General features: G+C 54.5%; 1 protein-coding gene across 2 annotated transcripts in view; it reads right to left on the bottom strand.

Moving 5' to 3' along the window:
* Positions 1–2,740: 2,740 nt before the first annotated feature.
* The window catches only part of PPP3CC (protein phosphatase 3 catalytic subunit gamma), a 42,907-nt gene continuing 29,480 nt past the window's right edge, over positions 2,741–16,167 (bottom strand). Inside the window, exons 9-14 of one of the 2 annotated variants that reach the window (XM_068920611.1) lie at positions 15,309–15,434; positions 14,270–14,347; positions 12,283–12,364; positions 11,657–11,754; positions 8,850–8,879; positions 2,741–7,491 (exon numbers count right to left, since the gene is read on the bottom strand). In XM_068920611.1, coding sequence (XP_068776712.1) covers positions 7,313–7,491; positions 8,850–8,879; positions 11,657–11,754; positions 12,283–12,364; positions 14,270–14,347; positions 15,309–15,434 — 593 coding nt within the window. In that variant the 3' untranslated portion in view covers positions 2,741–7,312. The remainder of the gene's footprint in view (positions 7,492–8,849; positions 8,880–11,656; positions 11,755–12,282; positions 12,365–14,269; positions 14,348–15,308; positions 15,435–16,167) is intronic. The other variant, XM_068920612.1, reaches the window with a different exon arrangement.

Consider the following 16,167-nt stretch of genomic DNA (forward strand, 5'->3'; position numbering starts at 1 on the left):
CGGCCGGGAGAGCTGCCAGGCGGGAGCGAGGCCGGGGGCTGCCAAAAAACGCTCAAGTATTTCCACGCCCTGCAGTGCAAACAGGGAGGAGGAGGAGGAGGAGGAGGCGAGAGGCGGCGGGTCCGGCGGGAGGCAGCGGGAACAGCGTGTCCGAGCAGAGCGCGAGCCTGCCGGGGAGGGAAACGCTCCCCGGCGAAGAGGTTAATCGGCTGAGTCACCGCCGGGAACGGGCCCGGGGCCGGGCAGGGCCCCCGCGCGGGGCGGCGGGCGCCGGTGCTGGAGCGCCGGCCGGCACCGGGGGGTCGGAGCGGCGGCCACGGCTCCGGGCTCCCTTCCCGGCTGCTCAGGACGCCTGGATCCGCCGCCTCCTGGCAGCCTGAAACGGGGCGGGACGCCTTGGCGGTGGCGTGGGGAGATGCTGTTGTTCTGCAGCGGCATGAGCGTGTCGGGTCTCAGCAGCCTCCGGGAGCCGTCTCCTTGCAGCGGGGCCGGAGCAGGGAGACGCGGCCCCCGCGAGCTGCCCTCGTTCCCGTGGGGACAAAGCGCCCAGGGGGGACGGCTCGCGGCGGGGGCAGAAGCGGTGGCAGCGGCATCCTCGGCCGGCTGCAGCGCTGGGGACACGGGGGTCCCGCTCGTCCCGGGAGCTCCCAGGCCCCGGCGCGGGCCCGGGTGCCGCGGCGTGCCGTTCGCCGGCGGGAGCCCTCGCTGCAGGGTCTCGCCGCCGCGGCAGCGCGCAGCCCCCCGGCCGAACGAGCGGAGCGGGCCCCGGTGCCCGGGGCGGAGCGGCCTGGGGACCCCCCCGGCTCTGCCCGCTCCCGGGAAAAGCGATGCCTGCGCAGCCCTTAGTGCTGCCGTGGCGAAACGCCTCCGGCCCCCGCGTCCCCTCCCGAGGCGGCACGACGCTCCCGAGCCCCCCGGCGCCGGCAGAGCCCCCCGGCCCCTGGCGGGAGCCTGCTCTTACCTCCCGGGGGTGCTGGCAAGCGGGGCCCGGCCGAGCCCCCCGGTCCGGCACGGCTCGGCACGGCACGCGGCGGGCTGCGCGCTGCAGGGGGAGCAAGGAAATGCAAGCGGGGTGGAGAAAGAGGAGAGAGAGAGAGGGGAAAAAAAAAAATAGCAAGGAGAAAACGAGCAAACTTTGGCAAGGGAAGGGCGGCCGGGCCCGGGGAGGCTCGCCGGGGCCGCCGGCGGGCGGCGGGCAGCGGCCCCCGGGCGGTGCCAGCACCTGCCCGCGCCCCCCAGCAGCATCCCCGGCCGGCGGCGAGGCCAGTGGTCCCTGGCGGGTGCTGGCGTGCCCGTGCCCCCCCAGGGCGCCCTTGCCCCCCCCCCCCCCGGCGCGGGGCCGGCCCATTCAGAGTTTCCAGTGACATTTCCAGGGCCGGGATCCAGGGAGCCGAGCCAAGAGGCTGAACTCATCCTGCCGCCGCTCCCCCCGCGCCCTGGGGAGCCCCCCCGGCCGCCCCACCCCACTTCGCCCGCTGGGCTGCTTTTCGGGGAAGGAGGGAGAGGAAAGCGCTCGGCACGGGGCCGGAGCGCCGTCGGGAGGCGAGCCGGGCTCCGGGGACCCCCGTCGCCGCCCGCCCACCTCGTCCCTCCAACTCGTCCCCCGGCCAGCGCCCGCGTCCCCAGCCTCGGCCGCGCTGGCCCACGGGGCGCTTCCCCCTGCAGGCTCCGCCGCCCCCCGAAACGGGGCGGCCCCGGCCCTTCCTCCCTGCCACGCGCTCCAGCCCCCCGGCAGCCTCTCCTCCGCGGGCGCCAAGCGCCGGGGCAGGCCGGCCGCCCGCTGCCCCGTCCCGCTGCGCCCCCGGCGAGGGGCACAGGGCACGGCCCCCCAAGAGCAGCCCCTCGCCCTCCCCGGCGACCGCGACGCGGCTCCGGCTCCCTTGGCCGGACTCACCGCCGCAGCCCCCGCCGCCCGGCACCGTCCCTGTCCCCGGCCCGGCCTCCCGCCGCCGGGCTGCCGCCACCAGCCTCCGCTCGCAGATAAATATTTAATGCGCAGCCGAGGACAGAATTAACAAAGGGCGAGTGTTTCCTGTTTGCTCAGCGCGGCCATGCCGGCGGGAGCGCGCGGCCGGCCGGCCGGCGATGCCCTCGCAGCGGGCAGAGGCCGCGGCCAGGGCCGGGCGACGGGCTGCTGCCCGGGCCCCTCGCTGCAAAGCGGCCGCCGCTGCCCCGGGCCGAGCCCGCCGCGGGAAAGGGGGCGGCGGGCGCAAGGGGGAGAGCAAGGAGGGCCCTGGGGAGCTGCCCCGCTCCTCGGAAACGCCCAGGAAAGGGCTGGGGAAGTTCCTTTGCCTGGTTGCAGCCTGGGCGCTTTCGGCAGCGGCAGCTGAGGGCGGCCGGGGTGCAGCGCGGTGCGGTGCAGCCCGGCTCCCGGCCTGCCGCGCTGCAGCGAGAGAGCCAGCGAGGCCAGGAGGGAGCCGGATGTTGGGGCACATCGGGGGCCCCGCTCTCCGCCTCGGGCGCAGGCTGCCCCTGCGAGAGCAAAGAGCGGGGACGGGCCGAGAGCCTGCGGCTCGCACGCGACCTCCTCTTCCTCCCGGCACCAGCGAGGGCGGCAGGAGGAGGCCGGTTCATCCTCGGAAGGGGGATGCTGGGGCCGGCCGCCTCGCAGCTCCCGAACTTTCCGCGTGCCCTCGCGAAAGCCAAGCAGCGGCTGCGGGATTTCTCCGCCGGCATCACCGCCCGCCTGCCCGCCCGCCGCCGCGCCACCCAGAAACCACGCCGGAGCCAGGCCGCTGTGGCAATTTTGAACTTTTTTTTTTTTTTTTTCTCCTTAAAGATGACTTCCAATTTACATTAAGACAGTTCTAACAAATTCATTCCTTGTTCACAAAAAAAAAAGAAATTATATTAAATAATTTCTGCCAATAAATAACATTTTCACCATTTTTTTTTTCTTTAAACATAACTAAAAAAAAAAAAAGCAAGAAAAAAAAAAAAGAGGAGGCAGTCTCCAGGCAACGGGCGTATGATCCTTCAGCACCGAGAACCTAAAGTCACCACCGCGGCCCCCACCACGCGCGCTGCGGGGCGGTACGGTGCCCCGTCGGCGGCAGGGCAGCCTCGGAGCTGCTCTGCCGCAGCCTCTAGCTAGGTCGAGTTTTGTCCGAGCGCCGCGACGGGCCCTCGCTAAGAGGGGGGGGGGATGGCATCACAGTAGAGGTTCTCCCCACACAAGGTGAACGCACCTTTGATCCCAAAGCTTGAAATAAAACCACCACCCAACCCATTGCTGACTCCCCTCCTTGTTACATGCACCTTGCTATAACATGCAAAAAACCCAGGCTGCGAGGCCAGCCGGCGGCGGAGGAGCGCGGCGCGCACCGCCCTGCCCGGCCTGGACTTCCACTGACCGCTCGTACTCCTTGGCTTGGATTTGCTTTTTTTTTTTATTTTTTAATTTTTATATATTTTTTTTTGCAAAGTCTTGTTTGTCAAGCTTTTGGATGGCAACCAGGGAGGGAAAGGGACGGGCAGGAGCTCTGAGATGAGGTGGCTTTCGATGTGCATAGCTCCGAGGTGCTGGCGCTCTGGGAAAAGGAAGAGGAGGGGGGGGAAAAAAATTGCGTCTCCCTAGCATTTTTTTTTTTTTTTTGCTTTGCCTCGGTGGGAATATTTCAAGCCGGCCTGTCGAGCAGGGCTGCTCGGAGGCTGCACTGCCGAAGGCCAGCGCCTCCTCCCGGTATACCAGAGGGGACCGGACCAGGGCGCGGAGCGGCGCTCCGCTGGGACTGACCCACGGAGCTCCGCGCCGTTGCCTCCCTCCTCCCCAAAAGCTGGCGAGGACGGGGGCTTTCGGCGCTCGGTGCCGGGGAGGGGAAGCCCTGCCCTCCCGCGGCTCCGCTGGAAGAGGGCCCTCGCCAACCGCAGCGGGCAAAGGCCTGCTCCGCTCTGCGGGAGAAGCGGGGATGCCGGTGCGGAGAGGGTGACAGGGATGAGCATTAGTCAATCACGGGGGGGAACTAACTCCCTCCCCGATCCGCGCTGCTCCTCGCCCCTCGAGAAGGCGGCTCGGGGCCCAGGGAGCCGGCCGCCGGCAGGGAAAGGCGGGGGCCGCGGCCGGGCTGGCCCCCCCGGCGGCCGCGGGAGCCCGGGAACGAACGCCCGACAACTAAGCGGCTTCCCGAAGGAGCGCGGAGCCCGCGGGAGGCTCGGCAGCGCGCAGCCCCAGCGACGGGGGGAGCCGGGCTCGGGGCAGGGCGACGAGCCCCCTCGCTAGCCGCGAAGCGCCGGGGCCGAGCAGACTCCAGCGGGAGCCGGCAAGGCCAAAGCACGGCTCGCTCGGGCCGAGCCGGCCCCAGGGCCCGTTTACGAGGAGAGGTCTCAGCACGAAGCGCCCTCTCTTTCCTGAAAAGCCAATGCCAGCGGCCCGAAGTACGCGAGCAGAAGTGCCGTTCCCTGGGGCAGGGTACGGGGGACAGGAACCGCTTTGGGCACGCAGTTCCCGACGGGCGACGAGCTGCGTGCGGAGCAAATCACAGCAGCGTCCTCCTCTGCTAAGGGACGATCCCTGCTGAGCCCCACGCTCGCCGCCCGTCCGGCGTGGGGAGGAACACCTACCTCCCTGCAGCACCTGTCCCAAAACTCTTGACCAAAACTGCTGCTTGGGCGAGATCCCAGCCTGGGTCACAACAACATGCCCTAACATGCAAGGGCAGCACCTTTGCACGGTTTGCGCTCTCAGAGGAAGATACCACACATCGGCTCACTGTGTTTCAGAAAGGATGCCATAAAAAACAGAAGAAATACTCACAGACAAAGGCAATTGGCCCCATGCCTCATATGGGGTTAGAGAAGCTTGCTCAAAACATCTTGCACTTTTTGCAAAGCAGTGGGTGTTTTTTTTTTAAAAAAAAAAAAAAAAAAGGTGGAGGCATGCCACTCAAAGTCTCTTGTGAAAACCCAGTGGTCTGCTCACAGATACAGTTTCCTAAATAGCTGGCATGGAATTAAGTGACATACGATTATAAGACAATTTGAAAGCTTCCTGCAAAGTTGCTGTTTTCCTCTGCAGCTGGAGTCGCAGCTTAGGGCCAGAGCACAAAGGGAGACAGCAAAATCCAGAGAAGGGGTTGGCAAATGTCCCTTATTAGAGGCTAAGCCTGCTCACCTGCTGCCCTTGCTTACGGAAAGTGTAACAGTTAAGTTGGAAAAGAAGTGAAAGCTGGCAAGGGATTTGCTTCCGAAAGCTGCTGCTTTGATTCAGCGCAATTACAGGCAGAAGAGGATGAAAGTCAAATGACATGCAGGGAAAGGAAACGACCAAACGGGAATCGTACAAAATCCTTTTCCAACACTCATTTCGGGTCAAAGTTTAAGTGAAAGAACGAGGCTCCGCGTACAGCTTCAAGCTTCAAAATCCTTTACAATGCAAAGGGGACACTCTCCTGAAACCCACCTTCCACCAAGAGGCTCCCCCTCCCTCACCGGCGCTGCACAAACAGCCTTCCCAAACCTACCCAGATCCACTGGGTACTTCCACCTGCTCACCTACGCTAAAAACATCCTCCCTCCACTGCAGCCAAGGGAGGGAACGCTCCCGAAACCAGGGGCTTTTTGCAAAGCCGTCTCGACGCTGGCCATTAGTCAACAAGCCACATCTCTCCAGAAACGAGCAGCACTGTCACCGATCCTTCCCCGCATCTCTACCGCTTCCCAAGGGTTGTGGCGCTGCTCGTCATCCAAAGGAGGCCTAACTTCCACCGACTCCTGCTGTTGCTGCCTCTCCTCAGTGCACTGTTGCCTCCAGAGCAGAGGCCTCATCCGCACCAGGGATTTACTGGCCTAAATCTCTTCCCCTATCTCCCACGCCAGCAGGGAGCAAGAGCTACCAGCAGATACAGCAGACGGGCCACAGTCCTGCCTGGCCGCAGCAAAACGAAGCAGGTAAACATGGAGTGCACCCACTTGCAGAGAGCTCAGGCCGCAAAGCCCAAACCCTCCAGGGAAGCATGCAGGAGATCTGTCAGCTCCTCCAAGGAACCGCAGCCTGCCCAGCAGACGCGCCGCAAGCATGGGCAGAAACGCTGGCATCGCACAACCTGCCAAGCCCCCTCCGGCTGTCAGGGAAAGGCTGATAAATGCCAGCACTCCTTCGGAGTCACAGGAATAGCCACTGGCTAACAAGGTAGCTGCCAACAGGATGCCCCAAGCCCAAGTTGCCCCCAGTGACAGAAGGTGAAGGACGCCCAAAAGAAAGGCTCACGCTGGGTGACTGGGATGTGATCTTGGCCGAGGGGAGACCACGACGTACGCCCGCCACTCACGCACTGATCAGCGAGGGCTGACTCGAGAGCCACGGCACAGGGACGCGCGCCTTGCTGTATGCGGTGGTGGTAGCGTAGGGGGGCTTTCGGCCCACAAGCTATAAATCCCCTCCTCCTTCCTGTTAAATTTAGGCCGTGCAAATTTCCCAAAGATCAGTTGATCACTAGAGACTAGAGATAATTCCTCTGCTGTGAATCAGAGGGATTCCCAGAGGGATTTCTGCTGCACGGGCAGCCTGGACTGACCAAGTTCTGCGTACAGCCAGCTGCACGGATTCTGAAAGACTGAAGCTTTAGAAAGAGTTGCAACAAAGGAAAATGCCTTTCCCACCTGCCTTTCCGTTTTTAAGAGGGCTTTTTTTTTTTTTTTTTTTTTGGCTCCACTGGACTAAAACTGACTTACTGAAGAAAAAGCTACTCTGATTAGGATAACACACTGGAGTCCTTTAGAGCTAATCCAGAACTGTGCATTTTGATGTCACCTTTGAAGTAGAGGTCTGGGCCAGCTGCACCTTGCAACGCGCCTTCCATAGAATCAGTTGCTAAAGCAGCAGATGCAGGTAGGCAAGAAGTTGAAGAAAACAACAGCAAACTCTGGGAAGAGGACAGTTGTGGAAAAAAACAAAAAAACAAAAAACCAACCCTATTTTAAAATGAAAGAACCTGCTTTTGAAAGCACAGGCTAACTTAGAATTGTACCAAAGTCAACGACCCAAGTTGCCTGGGACTGTTTTCGTTTCTTTTAATCCCCCCACAGAGGTTTGCCTCTCGTGGAGGAGAGGTCAGCTGTACAGCACAACACTTCATATATGCACTAGCAGTTAGATTGGTTTCTAAATTAAAAAAAGATGGACTTTTTATATATTGAACATAAATAAAAAATTACAAAATGGTCACCTTTCTTACAGAATGGATGCAAACTGGATTATGAACGTGCCTCCAGGTGAAGTTGGTTTCTCCCCTGCCCCCACCCCACCCCAATAATAAATAAATAAAATTCATTAAGTTTTGGATCCTTTAGTGGTGCAGATTGGGCGTGCGGACCGTTACTGGGCTTTCTTCCCTGTGCCATTCTTGTCCGCAGAGTTTGTTGAGGTTACCAAGTTTACCGGCCCGTCTGAGTGCATTGAATCCTTGCGTGGCGGCATGCGTTCGTTAATGCGGTCTAGCCCTCTGGCTTCTTCGAAGCTGCGGATCTTGTGCTGCGGTGAAAATCCACGAATGGCTACAAAAAGAAGGGCCAAGAAAGAAGAGTTAGTCTGAGCCACCGACTCCCAAACAGGAGCCCGTTAGCACAGGCCAGACATTTACAGAACAAAGTCAGGGCAACAAAAAGCACGTGTCTGGCTAAGGGAGCCAAGAGATGGGTCCACGGGTGATTTTCGCCATCACCAGCTTATGCGGCTATCACAGTGCAGTTGGGAAGCTGAACTGCGGTAGTTTACAGCGGCAACGTCTAGGATCCAGACTGGTTCGCCAGCATCCCTAGTGAGTCAGCAATTACTTGCTCTGCTCCCTAATGGTTTCTCTTTTAATGCCATTAAGTAGGAAGAACTTGAAGGCCAGACAAGTGCTCAACGTCCCCAAACAGTGAAATCTTGGGAAACTTTCAAAGCTGAAAAACATGATACTAAAAGAAAAACAAAAAACAAAAAAACAGTGAAGATACCACCACAAGGCATTAACTTCAACACAAGCCACACACTGCAACATCACAAGAGAGAAACAGCTAGTCCTTGGATCACAAACGCAACTTCATCTTGCATGACCAGGAGATGCACAGGAAGCTTCACAAGCGATGAAATCCCACCAAGGGCGTGTACATCTGTTTCATTGCTATGAGGCTGAGTACAAAGTCCTTGCAGAGATAACATGGGCCAAGTGTTTAACTCTGGTGTTACAGATAATTTAAGAAAAAAGGTTTTGCTCCAAGTCTTTTTACAAGGACTTGGTTGTTTTATGAACAAACTTCCTTTGGCAATCGAAAAATCTCTATAAGCAAATGTATGGTCCCATTCATCAGCAGTTGAATGGTGTTATCCAGGAGAAAAACTCCCCAGACAGTAACTTTATGGTATTTCTGGTATTTCTACATGAACTGCAGGGAGAACACGGCTTCTCTGTACTGCGACCATCTTGGCCCACCTGCGGGGAAGGCAAAGACTACATCAGAGACAGAGTCAACTGTTTCCTAGATGACTTTGACTCAAGTGTTCCGGCAGCCTTCGCAGGACCAAGTTATGCAGGGGATGAACTCAGCAACGAGGCATCCAAGATCGGATCGCAGGACCTGAACTCTAAGGACTCGAGACACCAGAACACAGACTGCTCTGGAGGCAGGGCAGCCTCCAAACAAAGTTATTGCAAGCTGGCACCCCCACATTCACATTAAGGCTAAAATAGGCTTGAATCAGCCCACTGTGTATTTTTTTGCTTCCCAGCAGGGGCCCGTCCTCCCCCACTTCTGGTGATGCAAGAGTAAAAAGCTTCCATAAGGCTGATAAAGCTCTTTAAAATTAGCGCGCGCGCGCACACACACACACACAGAGATGATTCGAGTCTCTCGCAGGATTCTAGCCATACCTTCCCGTGCCTCTACTGCTTCTACTGTGGCTGTAATACAGAAGAACAGTGGCATGCAAAAATGAAGACAGAAAAAAAAGGGTGACAGTGAGTGATCTAACATCATTGCTGCTAACACAGAGCCCGCAGCCTCCCAACCCCAGTGAGGACTACGATCAAAACCGACTGGCAGAGGAAAAGGTGACAGGAGCTTGAGACACAGGCTGAAAGGGGACTCGCTCAGTTTTGAGTGTCTGCTGAGCACCAACACTGGAGAGTCTCCTTCTTTCAGGTTTGCTGTACTTGTCACACAGACAAATCCAATGGAAAGAAACACAAAAGCACAGAGCTGGCCTTCCGCTGCACGCGCTTGAGGGCCTGGGTGCGCACGTGTCCACTGACAAGGAAGGTGTTAAACTACGGGCGATGGGTTTCCATCAGTGTTTACAGCCCACGTTTCACGCTCTCTCCCACTGCCGTCAGTTTGCTGGCCCTGGGATGCCTGGCTGTCTCCGAAGGTAAATCATGTGGAATTCACTGCTGGGGGCACCGCAGAGCAAAATCCTGCCTGCGGCCAACTTCCAGGGTCACGTAAAGAAAGAGACCTCCAGTGACAGGCTGACGTTTTGGAGCAGGGGAAAACAGGGGGCAGCTTGTTCTCTAGGGGAGAACACAGAGCTACCCGGCTGCTCCGCTCCTGACGACTTGAATTATAACAAAAAACAAGCTGATGCTTCAGATCCACTTTGGCTTCCACTCCGCCCCTTAAAAGTGTTACCAAGCAACAAGCTAAGCAGCATCCCCCTTTCTAAAACTCCTGCAGTGGCTGTCGAAGTTGTGGGAGCCCCTGCCTCAACATCTGGACGCTGCCACTTCTCTGAGGGAGGCCCGGCACTAGAAGCACCGGTCCCCCCGCTTTTAGCCTCAGAACGCCGCAGTTTCTGCTTTGGGCACCACACAAAGGCCGCGCGGTCCCTGAGAGGACGAGGGCGAAGAAGAGAGTCGCGGGTGAACATCTTTGCTCCGGATTTGGTAACGTTATTCAGTTCATTTTGCCAAGCTGCGCTACGAAAGGTTGGCAGAGAGAGAAGGGGGTCTTGACGCGGCCCCGTCCCTCCACACGGACGCTCTGCGAGCTCTGCCTCTCCAAACCTCGCACGGACGCCCGCAGAGAGGGGCAGCCCCCTCCTCCCGAGCGCGCGGCACTGAACAGACGGGCTTGCAGCACGGCTGCTGAAGGAGAGCACGTATGTTAATCGGGAGGCTGTTCCAAGCACCCGGCGGGGTGTGAAGGGATGTGCGAAACGGGAAGGGTGAGAGAACGAGGTACGATCAGGAAAGGAGCGTGAGAAGGGCACAAAAGCAGGGTGCTGTACAGGGGAGGACTGGGTGCCGGGAGCAGCGGGAGCTGGGAGGTCTGCAGCCCCTGGAGGAGGGAGGGTGGGTGGGTGGGTGGGAGGCAGGATCTGGTAAAGCAGCAAAGGTCCGGCTTGTTTGTCCTGTCTATGGGAGACACGCAAATCTCAGCTTCCTTTGCCTCAGGTGAAGCTGCCTCCTACCCTTTCAGACGGTGCTGAGGAATCCCCCGAGAGGGGAAGGTGCAGGAGCGTGTCAAAAGCACGACCAGCTCCCTACGCTACAGCTAAGCAGCAAAGCTGTGGTGCTGAGACCAAGCTCAGTGCCTCGAGCCGAACTGCAGCACCCAGCTTCCCACTCAGACTCTGTTCTCTGCCTGCAGCAGAACTGGGGCAAGAGAAATCATCATGGCTGCTATATTTTAAAAAAAAAGAAAAAAAAAACCATACTCCTCTGCGGGCAAAGAAACCTATGAGTTTGGGAGTGATACCACATCCACCCCGCTCCCAGGAACACCTAACAATATTTACATATTTCTCACTTCTGAACTATTTAATCAAGGCGAGACAATCCCAGAACAAGCCCTCTTCTGAGCCCTCAGGAAATTACCCAGCGCTGATAGGAAGGGGAAGCAGGCTGGTCAGATGCCAGCATTCAAAGGCTGGCGGCAGGAAAGGATTAAAACACTAGATTACAGGATTCCCTCTGGGGACACATGTTACTGTGATAACTCATTCCCTGACCATCAGCCAATCTCCCTGCCCTGTGAGTTTGAAGCACGCAGATCACTAGCTCAGTCCTGCTCTCAGCCCACTAATAAGACAGATCAGTTGACTGGTGAAGGAGGGAGCAAAGTATCTGCCAAAAAGCACAGGGAAGAAACCTTCAAAAATAGATCAAAACCATGGGGCCTACAGAAGCCTTAACATGAAACATACAGGCCTGGAAGAAGAATCTTGTTGCTTCAACTAAATCTAGACTTCCTCTGTTTGGGATTCACAACTTCATAGGGTCAAAATCAGAGGGATTTAGTTTAATGAAGAACAAACAAAAACAGGCATGTTTACTATTACATTTGTATATACATTATCACACCACAGCAGCAGAGAGCTGAGCATCCTCTGATGCAAGGTTAGAAGGGAGATAAATCATAAAAATTATCACAGAAACAGAAAATAAAGCAATACACATGCTTTAGGCTGAGTGTTGTCCATTCTCTGTTCTTCCCTGTATTCCCCTCTTGGAGGGCATACAGGGACATCTTGGGACGCTCCCCACATCCCCACCTAGGTTTTCTGCTCTTTTCTACTTCTCAGTCCTTCTTCCCCATGGGCCAGCACCCTCTCTCTCAGGTCCCCTGGCACTTTGAAGCAGGCCTATCAGCACTGACCTAGTGGTTTACGGGGGCAGCTGAGGGCCAGATATAAAACTGCAAAAGGGGTGCTGCAGAGAGGAGGATCTTTCATACTCACCAGTCTGCAGGGTCTGCCTCCCCCCTGAGAGCACTCCCAGGGGCAGTGTACCTGTGGGAGTCAGGCCTTTGAGAGTCAGCACACTCTCGCTCTCCTCCCTGCAAAGGAGAGGCAATGCATTCAGTTACTGTGAGATTAGTGCAATGCTCAGACAGGTCCCTACAAGACTACCAGTGATGAGTAGCATGAAAACTGCAGTCTGCTCTGGGACAGATAATCCACCTCTGACCTGTTGGATGCCAAGCAGAATCCTGCCTCAAAAATTCAGGAGCTCTACTTGCTAAGCTAACACACATCAGAGCTATGGCACAGCAGATGCATCCAATCCGGAAAGAGAAGGTTCAGGGCTAAATATCGGCAGTGTTTCTGCTGGTAAAGGTGCCAGCACTGAAGAGACAAAGGTTTCGGAGAGAACAAGCCAGACCACCTGCAACATGGAGCCACGTTGCATAGAAATAACTACCTCAAGCCTTTACCATCCACTCGGAAGAAACACTCTCGTAAGAATTTCTCCAGCATGACGCTGCCTGCCTGGTGCTTTCATAGGCCCATGAGAGCAGCTGACAAAGGTCCCGTTACCCAGAACGCAAACGAAACCTGGACCGAATCACAAGCTGCTTCCTTACCGAAGGACTGAGAAGACACGTGCCATCTTCCCAATGGCTCTAATCTTATTCCTGATGATCTCCTTACGGACTGTTGTCCCACCTTAGGGAGAAAAAAAAAAATACCAGCATGTGAAAGGTTTTCTGTCATGCTTTCAAGGCACAGGTAATGTCAGTATGAAACACCTGTCTGACTCCAGGAAAGAAGTCATGGTTTACAGATTCACAGCTACGCTCTTGAGAGAACAGTGCTGAGAGAATGACGGTCAGGATGGCAGTGAGAAGGGCAACACCAACAAGATGACACACGGATTTAAAAGTCTAAGGAGAGTAGAACCACCAAAGGAAACAGATCGGATAGTTCTCGTTTGAAGCTCACCAGGTTTGATCACACTACACAGGATGTAACACAAATGACTCAGCCATGTAGACACAGTTTTGCAAGGCAGAACACTGACGAATCTGACTGCTGATGAACACCGCAGAACACCGGGCTGTGCTCGCCGCGGGGAAGAGTGTCACACAAGCATCAGCTTTGGCATCCAACACGCGCAGTGAACAGCTGGCTGGAGCCTTGCAACTCTGCTTTGACCCCACACAAACACATAGTGAGTCACGTGAACTCCCCTTCTACTATATAAACCAAATTGAACAAAAAGCATGGAGGGTAACTGAAAACAAACAAAATAAAGTAAAAGAGGTAACAAATACATCTCCTCTCAGCTGAGATTCTTCAGATGGCCCAACTACACATTAGAACAGTACAAGCCAAACCGGAGGTCTAACATGCACCGATGGCTCAGCCATGCACTAGGTGGCTGCATTCAGAAGTCAGATAGAAACGTGACCCCGTTTCTCGAGTTCCTGGAGGAACGCAGAAGGGTTAAAAACACACGGCGCTTATGTTAAAACTGAAAGGGGATGAAGAGATTGCCCAACTAGTCAGCTATTCAAATCCACTCCAAGGAATCTGGTGGCACAGGCAGTGAAAATTAAGCTTGTAGCAAAGTCTAGCTGGGTACCTTTCTGATAGCTTGAAATGTAGTGATCTTCAGGGAGAGGAGACACCAAGAAACAAGTAGATGAAGACAGAGATAGAAGAAACAAATTTAATTTTCATGGGAGGGAGAAAGGAGGGGGGGAAAAAAAAAACGAAATGCAATGGGAAAAGCGGGTTAAAGTCTCAACCTGTTGATCGAAGCGGCACCTTGTTATACCACAACGGTGTTCTGCTTCTGTGTTGGACATATTTTACTCCATTCTATAAGGATCTGTATCAGCAGTTCCCCCAGGATCCCCGTGATGCCCCCCGTGCCTGCGCACTCGTGCTCACATTCCCACTTAAAGCTGCAAGCCCCACTTCTGTGCCTGAACTGCCACTAGGCCACCACCTCATTTTGAAAGTATGCTCACTTGAAAAGCAAGGTGCTGACCTAGTGGCAATTCAGGCAGAGGGTCAATCAACCACAAGCGATTCCCTTCTGGTATCAGAGCTGCAGATCAACATCATAACCGTTTTGTCTCCTTATGCATAGCTTACAAGTCAGGGCCAAAAAATTGCATTCTATTTTTCAGGACAACACGAGAAGCCACCTAACAGAGGAGTTCAGTGCTCAGATGTTGCAGCTTAGGCTCAACACTGCAGAGCAACAGAGAAGACTGGGTAAACATTTTGGTGCAAATATTTTTGAGCAGGGAAAAAAAAACAACTTGGGGAGCAGTCTCTGTAAGTAGCAAGAAACCATTCTCCAGAGCAGCCGGCAAGAAGCGGCTGTCGCAGTGAATATAACTGAATTTCACTGTGACTGAATAGCAAGGGTGGAAAAAAACGAAAACAAAAATAATATCCTACCCGTAACTACACGAGCGATAGCCAAAAAGGAACTAGTGACCCTGGCTGGGCATCCAGCTATAAATCAGAGGCTGCTCACTCTTGAACTAGCATCATACACCTTTCCCCACCTTCAGCCCCCGCTGTTACCAGCTCAGTTGTAATAGCATTCGTTACCTTCCAATGTCTCATCACCATCTGAAATCAACTCATCATCGGAGCATATGTTGAGGATGTTAACGAGCATTTCTGTGACTGCAAGAAGTATAGACAGGAAGATTAGAGAGGCCTGGTGCGCACGCTTGGCAAACAGAGGTATTTGGAGGACGAGCTGGACAGGCAAACGATTTCAAGGTCATTTATACTCTGGAAGTGGAAACCCAAAGATACTTTATAGCTGTGCACTGCTGCTACCTCGCAGCAGTACCCAGAGCAGGCTACATACTTTACACCTTCTGCCAAGGAGGTGGATGCTGTCCAAGCACATCGCAGATGAAACAGACGGGGGGAGCAGAGTGCCAATATTCTTGCAGAACAGCCTGGCCTCACCGAAGGTCCTACCCTCCTCACCCCAAACCTGCACAACATGCCATCTGGCTTCAAGAATGTCAAATCTGTAGGGAATTCAACCTTGGCTTCCACAACGTCTAAGCCCTCTAGACTTTCAAGCCATCTTCAAAACATCCAACTTAAAACACACCACGAGATGTAAAAACCCTTTTGTTGAAAATTGAGGCAAAGTCTTGATCGTATTTTAAGCAGCCTCACCTTCTTCAAACCAAAGCCTGCCTCTACATTGAAGCAAATGCTTTCTTTTTGATGGGTTACAAGCCAATATCAGACTTTAATTTCTCTGTTGTACACCAGGAGCAAGGGAAGTGTCATCAAGTTCTGAGCTGAGGCTACGCTACCAAGTGTGCTCCATGAGCGATGGAGAAGTAGCAAAAAGGGAGTTTTGCTGGTAAAGATAAACGCTTTCTAAAACAAGTATCAACAGTTATTTTCATAGGAACTTTCTGCAGCAATTTGCAGCAGATCTCCTTGAATCTGAACTGCTTTCCAGGGCTATTTGATATGAGTGAGTTAAAACACTGTCTCCTAACACCAGACTTTAGGTTTACAAACATTTAATAGCCTGCGGGATAGGTTTTTAAACACTCAGTGTACTATGACCAGTCACTGGGCAACTCAAAATAAAAATCCAAACATCTCTTACCCTTTTCCCCTACAAAAGGCAAAGACCATGTGAAGACATCCATGAAGTTTGGAAGCCAGTACGGATGAGGGGAACAATTGAACTGCCTGATGTTCATGACATTGTTTTCATATTTCAGTACAGCAGCTAGGAGAGAACAAGGAAAGAGAACACATGTCCGTGGGCACTGTCAATTCCAGGGAGTCGAACCTGCATTAACGCAATTTCATTAATCGATAGCGACAAGTTCGCACTCGTGTAGGATCAAACTTCCAGTTCTCCAAAACTAGACGGCTTAAGCAAAATTTTTCTGTTTATCCATTACATTGCTTCACAAAAGCTCATCATAACAACGAAGGTCAATTTAACAAAGCTATTAAAACCTGTGCAAATCAGAAGTGATGAACACAGAGCCAAGATCCAAAGTGCAGGGAAGAAAACATTTGAGGAAAGGTCCTCATAGTACACATTTGGCATTAGGGGCAGAGTGAAGGGACAGAGTCAAGTTAAAAGCTTGCTTAAAAAAAAGAGAGAAGAAAAAAGAGAGAGAGAGAGAGAGAGCGCGCGAGCGCGCGCAAGAGAGCGAGAGCGTGCACGTGAGCACACAGCTTCTCTTTTATGGCAGCATTTATCAGTAGTGCTCAGTTGTCATGTGGCCTGGAAATGAAAGCATTATTCTAGGCTTTATAACTTGACAGCTAATTGCAACAGTAATACATTAAGTCTTTGAGTCAGAGAACCCAGTCACTTCTAGCTCCCCAGCTGCTATCAGTTTAGCATGCATGAAATGAAAAAGAGCTTTATATAAGAATGCAACTAGAGGAGAGGGCAGGGTGGGCAAGGCAAGGGAAAACAGAGGGATTTCCTAAGAGCGTCAAGA

The sequence above is a fragment of the Struthio camelus genome, chromosome 27 (assembly GCF_040807025.1).
Source record: "Struthio camelus isolate bStrCam1 chromosome 27, bStrCam1.hap1, whole genome shotgun sequence".
Classification (NCBI taxonomy): Eukaryota; Metazoa; Chordata; class Aves; order Struthioniformes; family Struthionidae; genus Struthio; species Struthio camelus.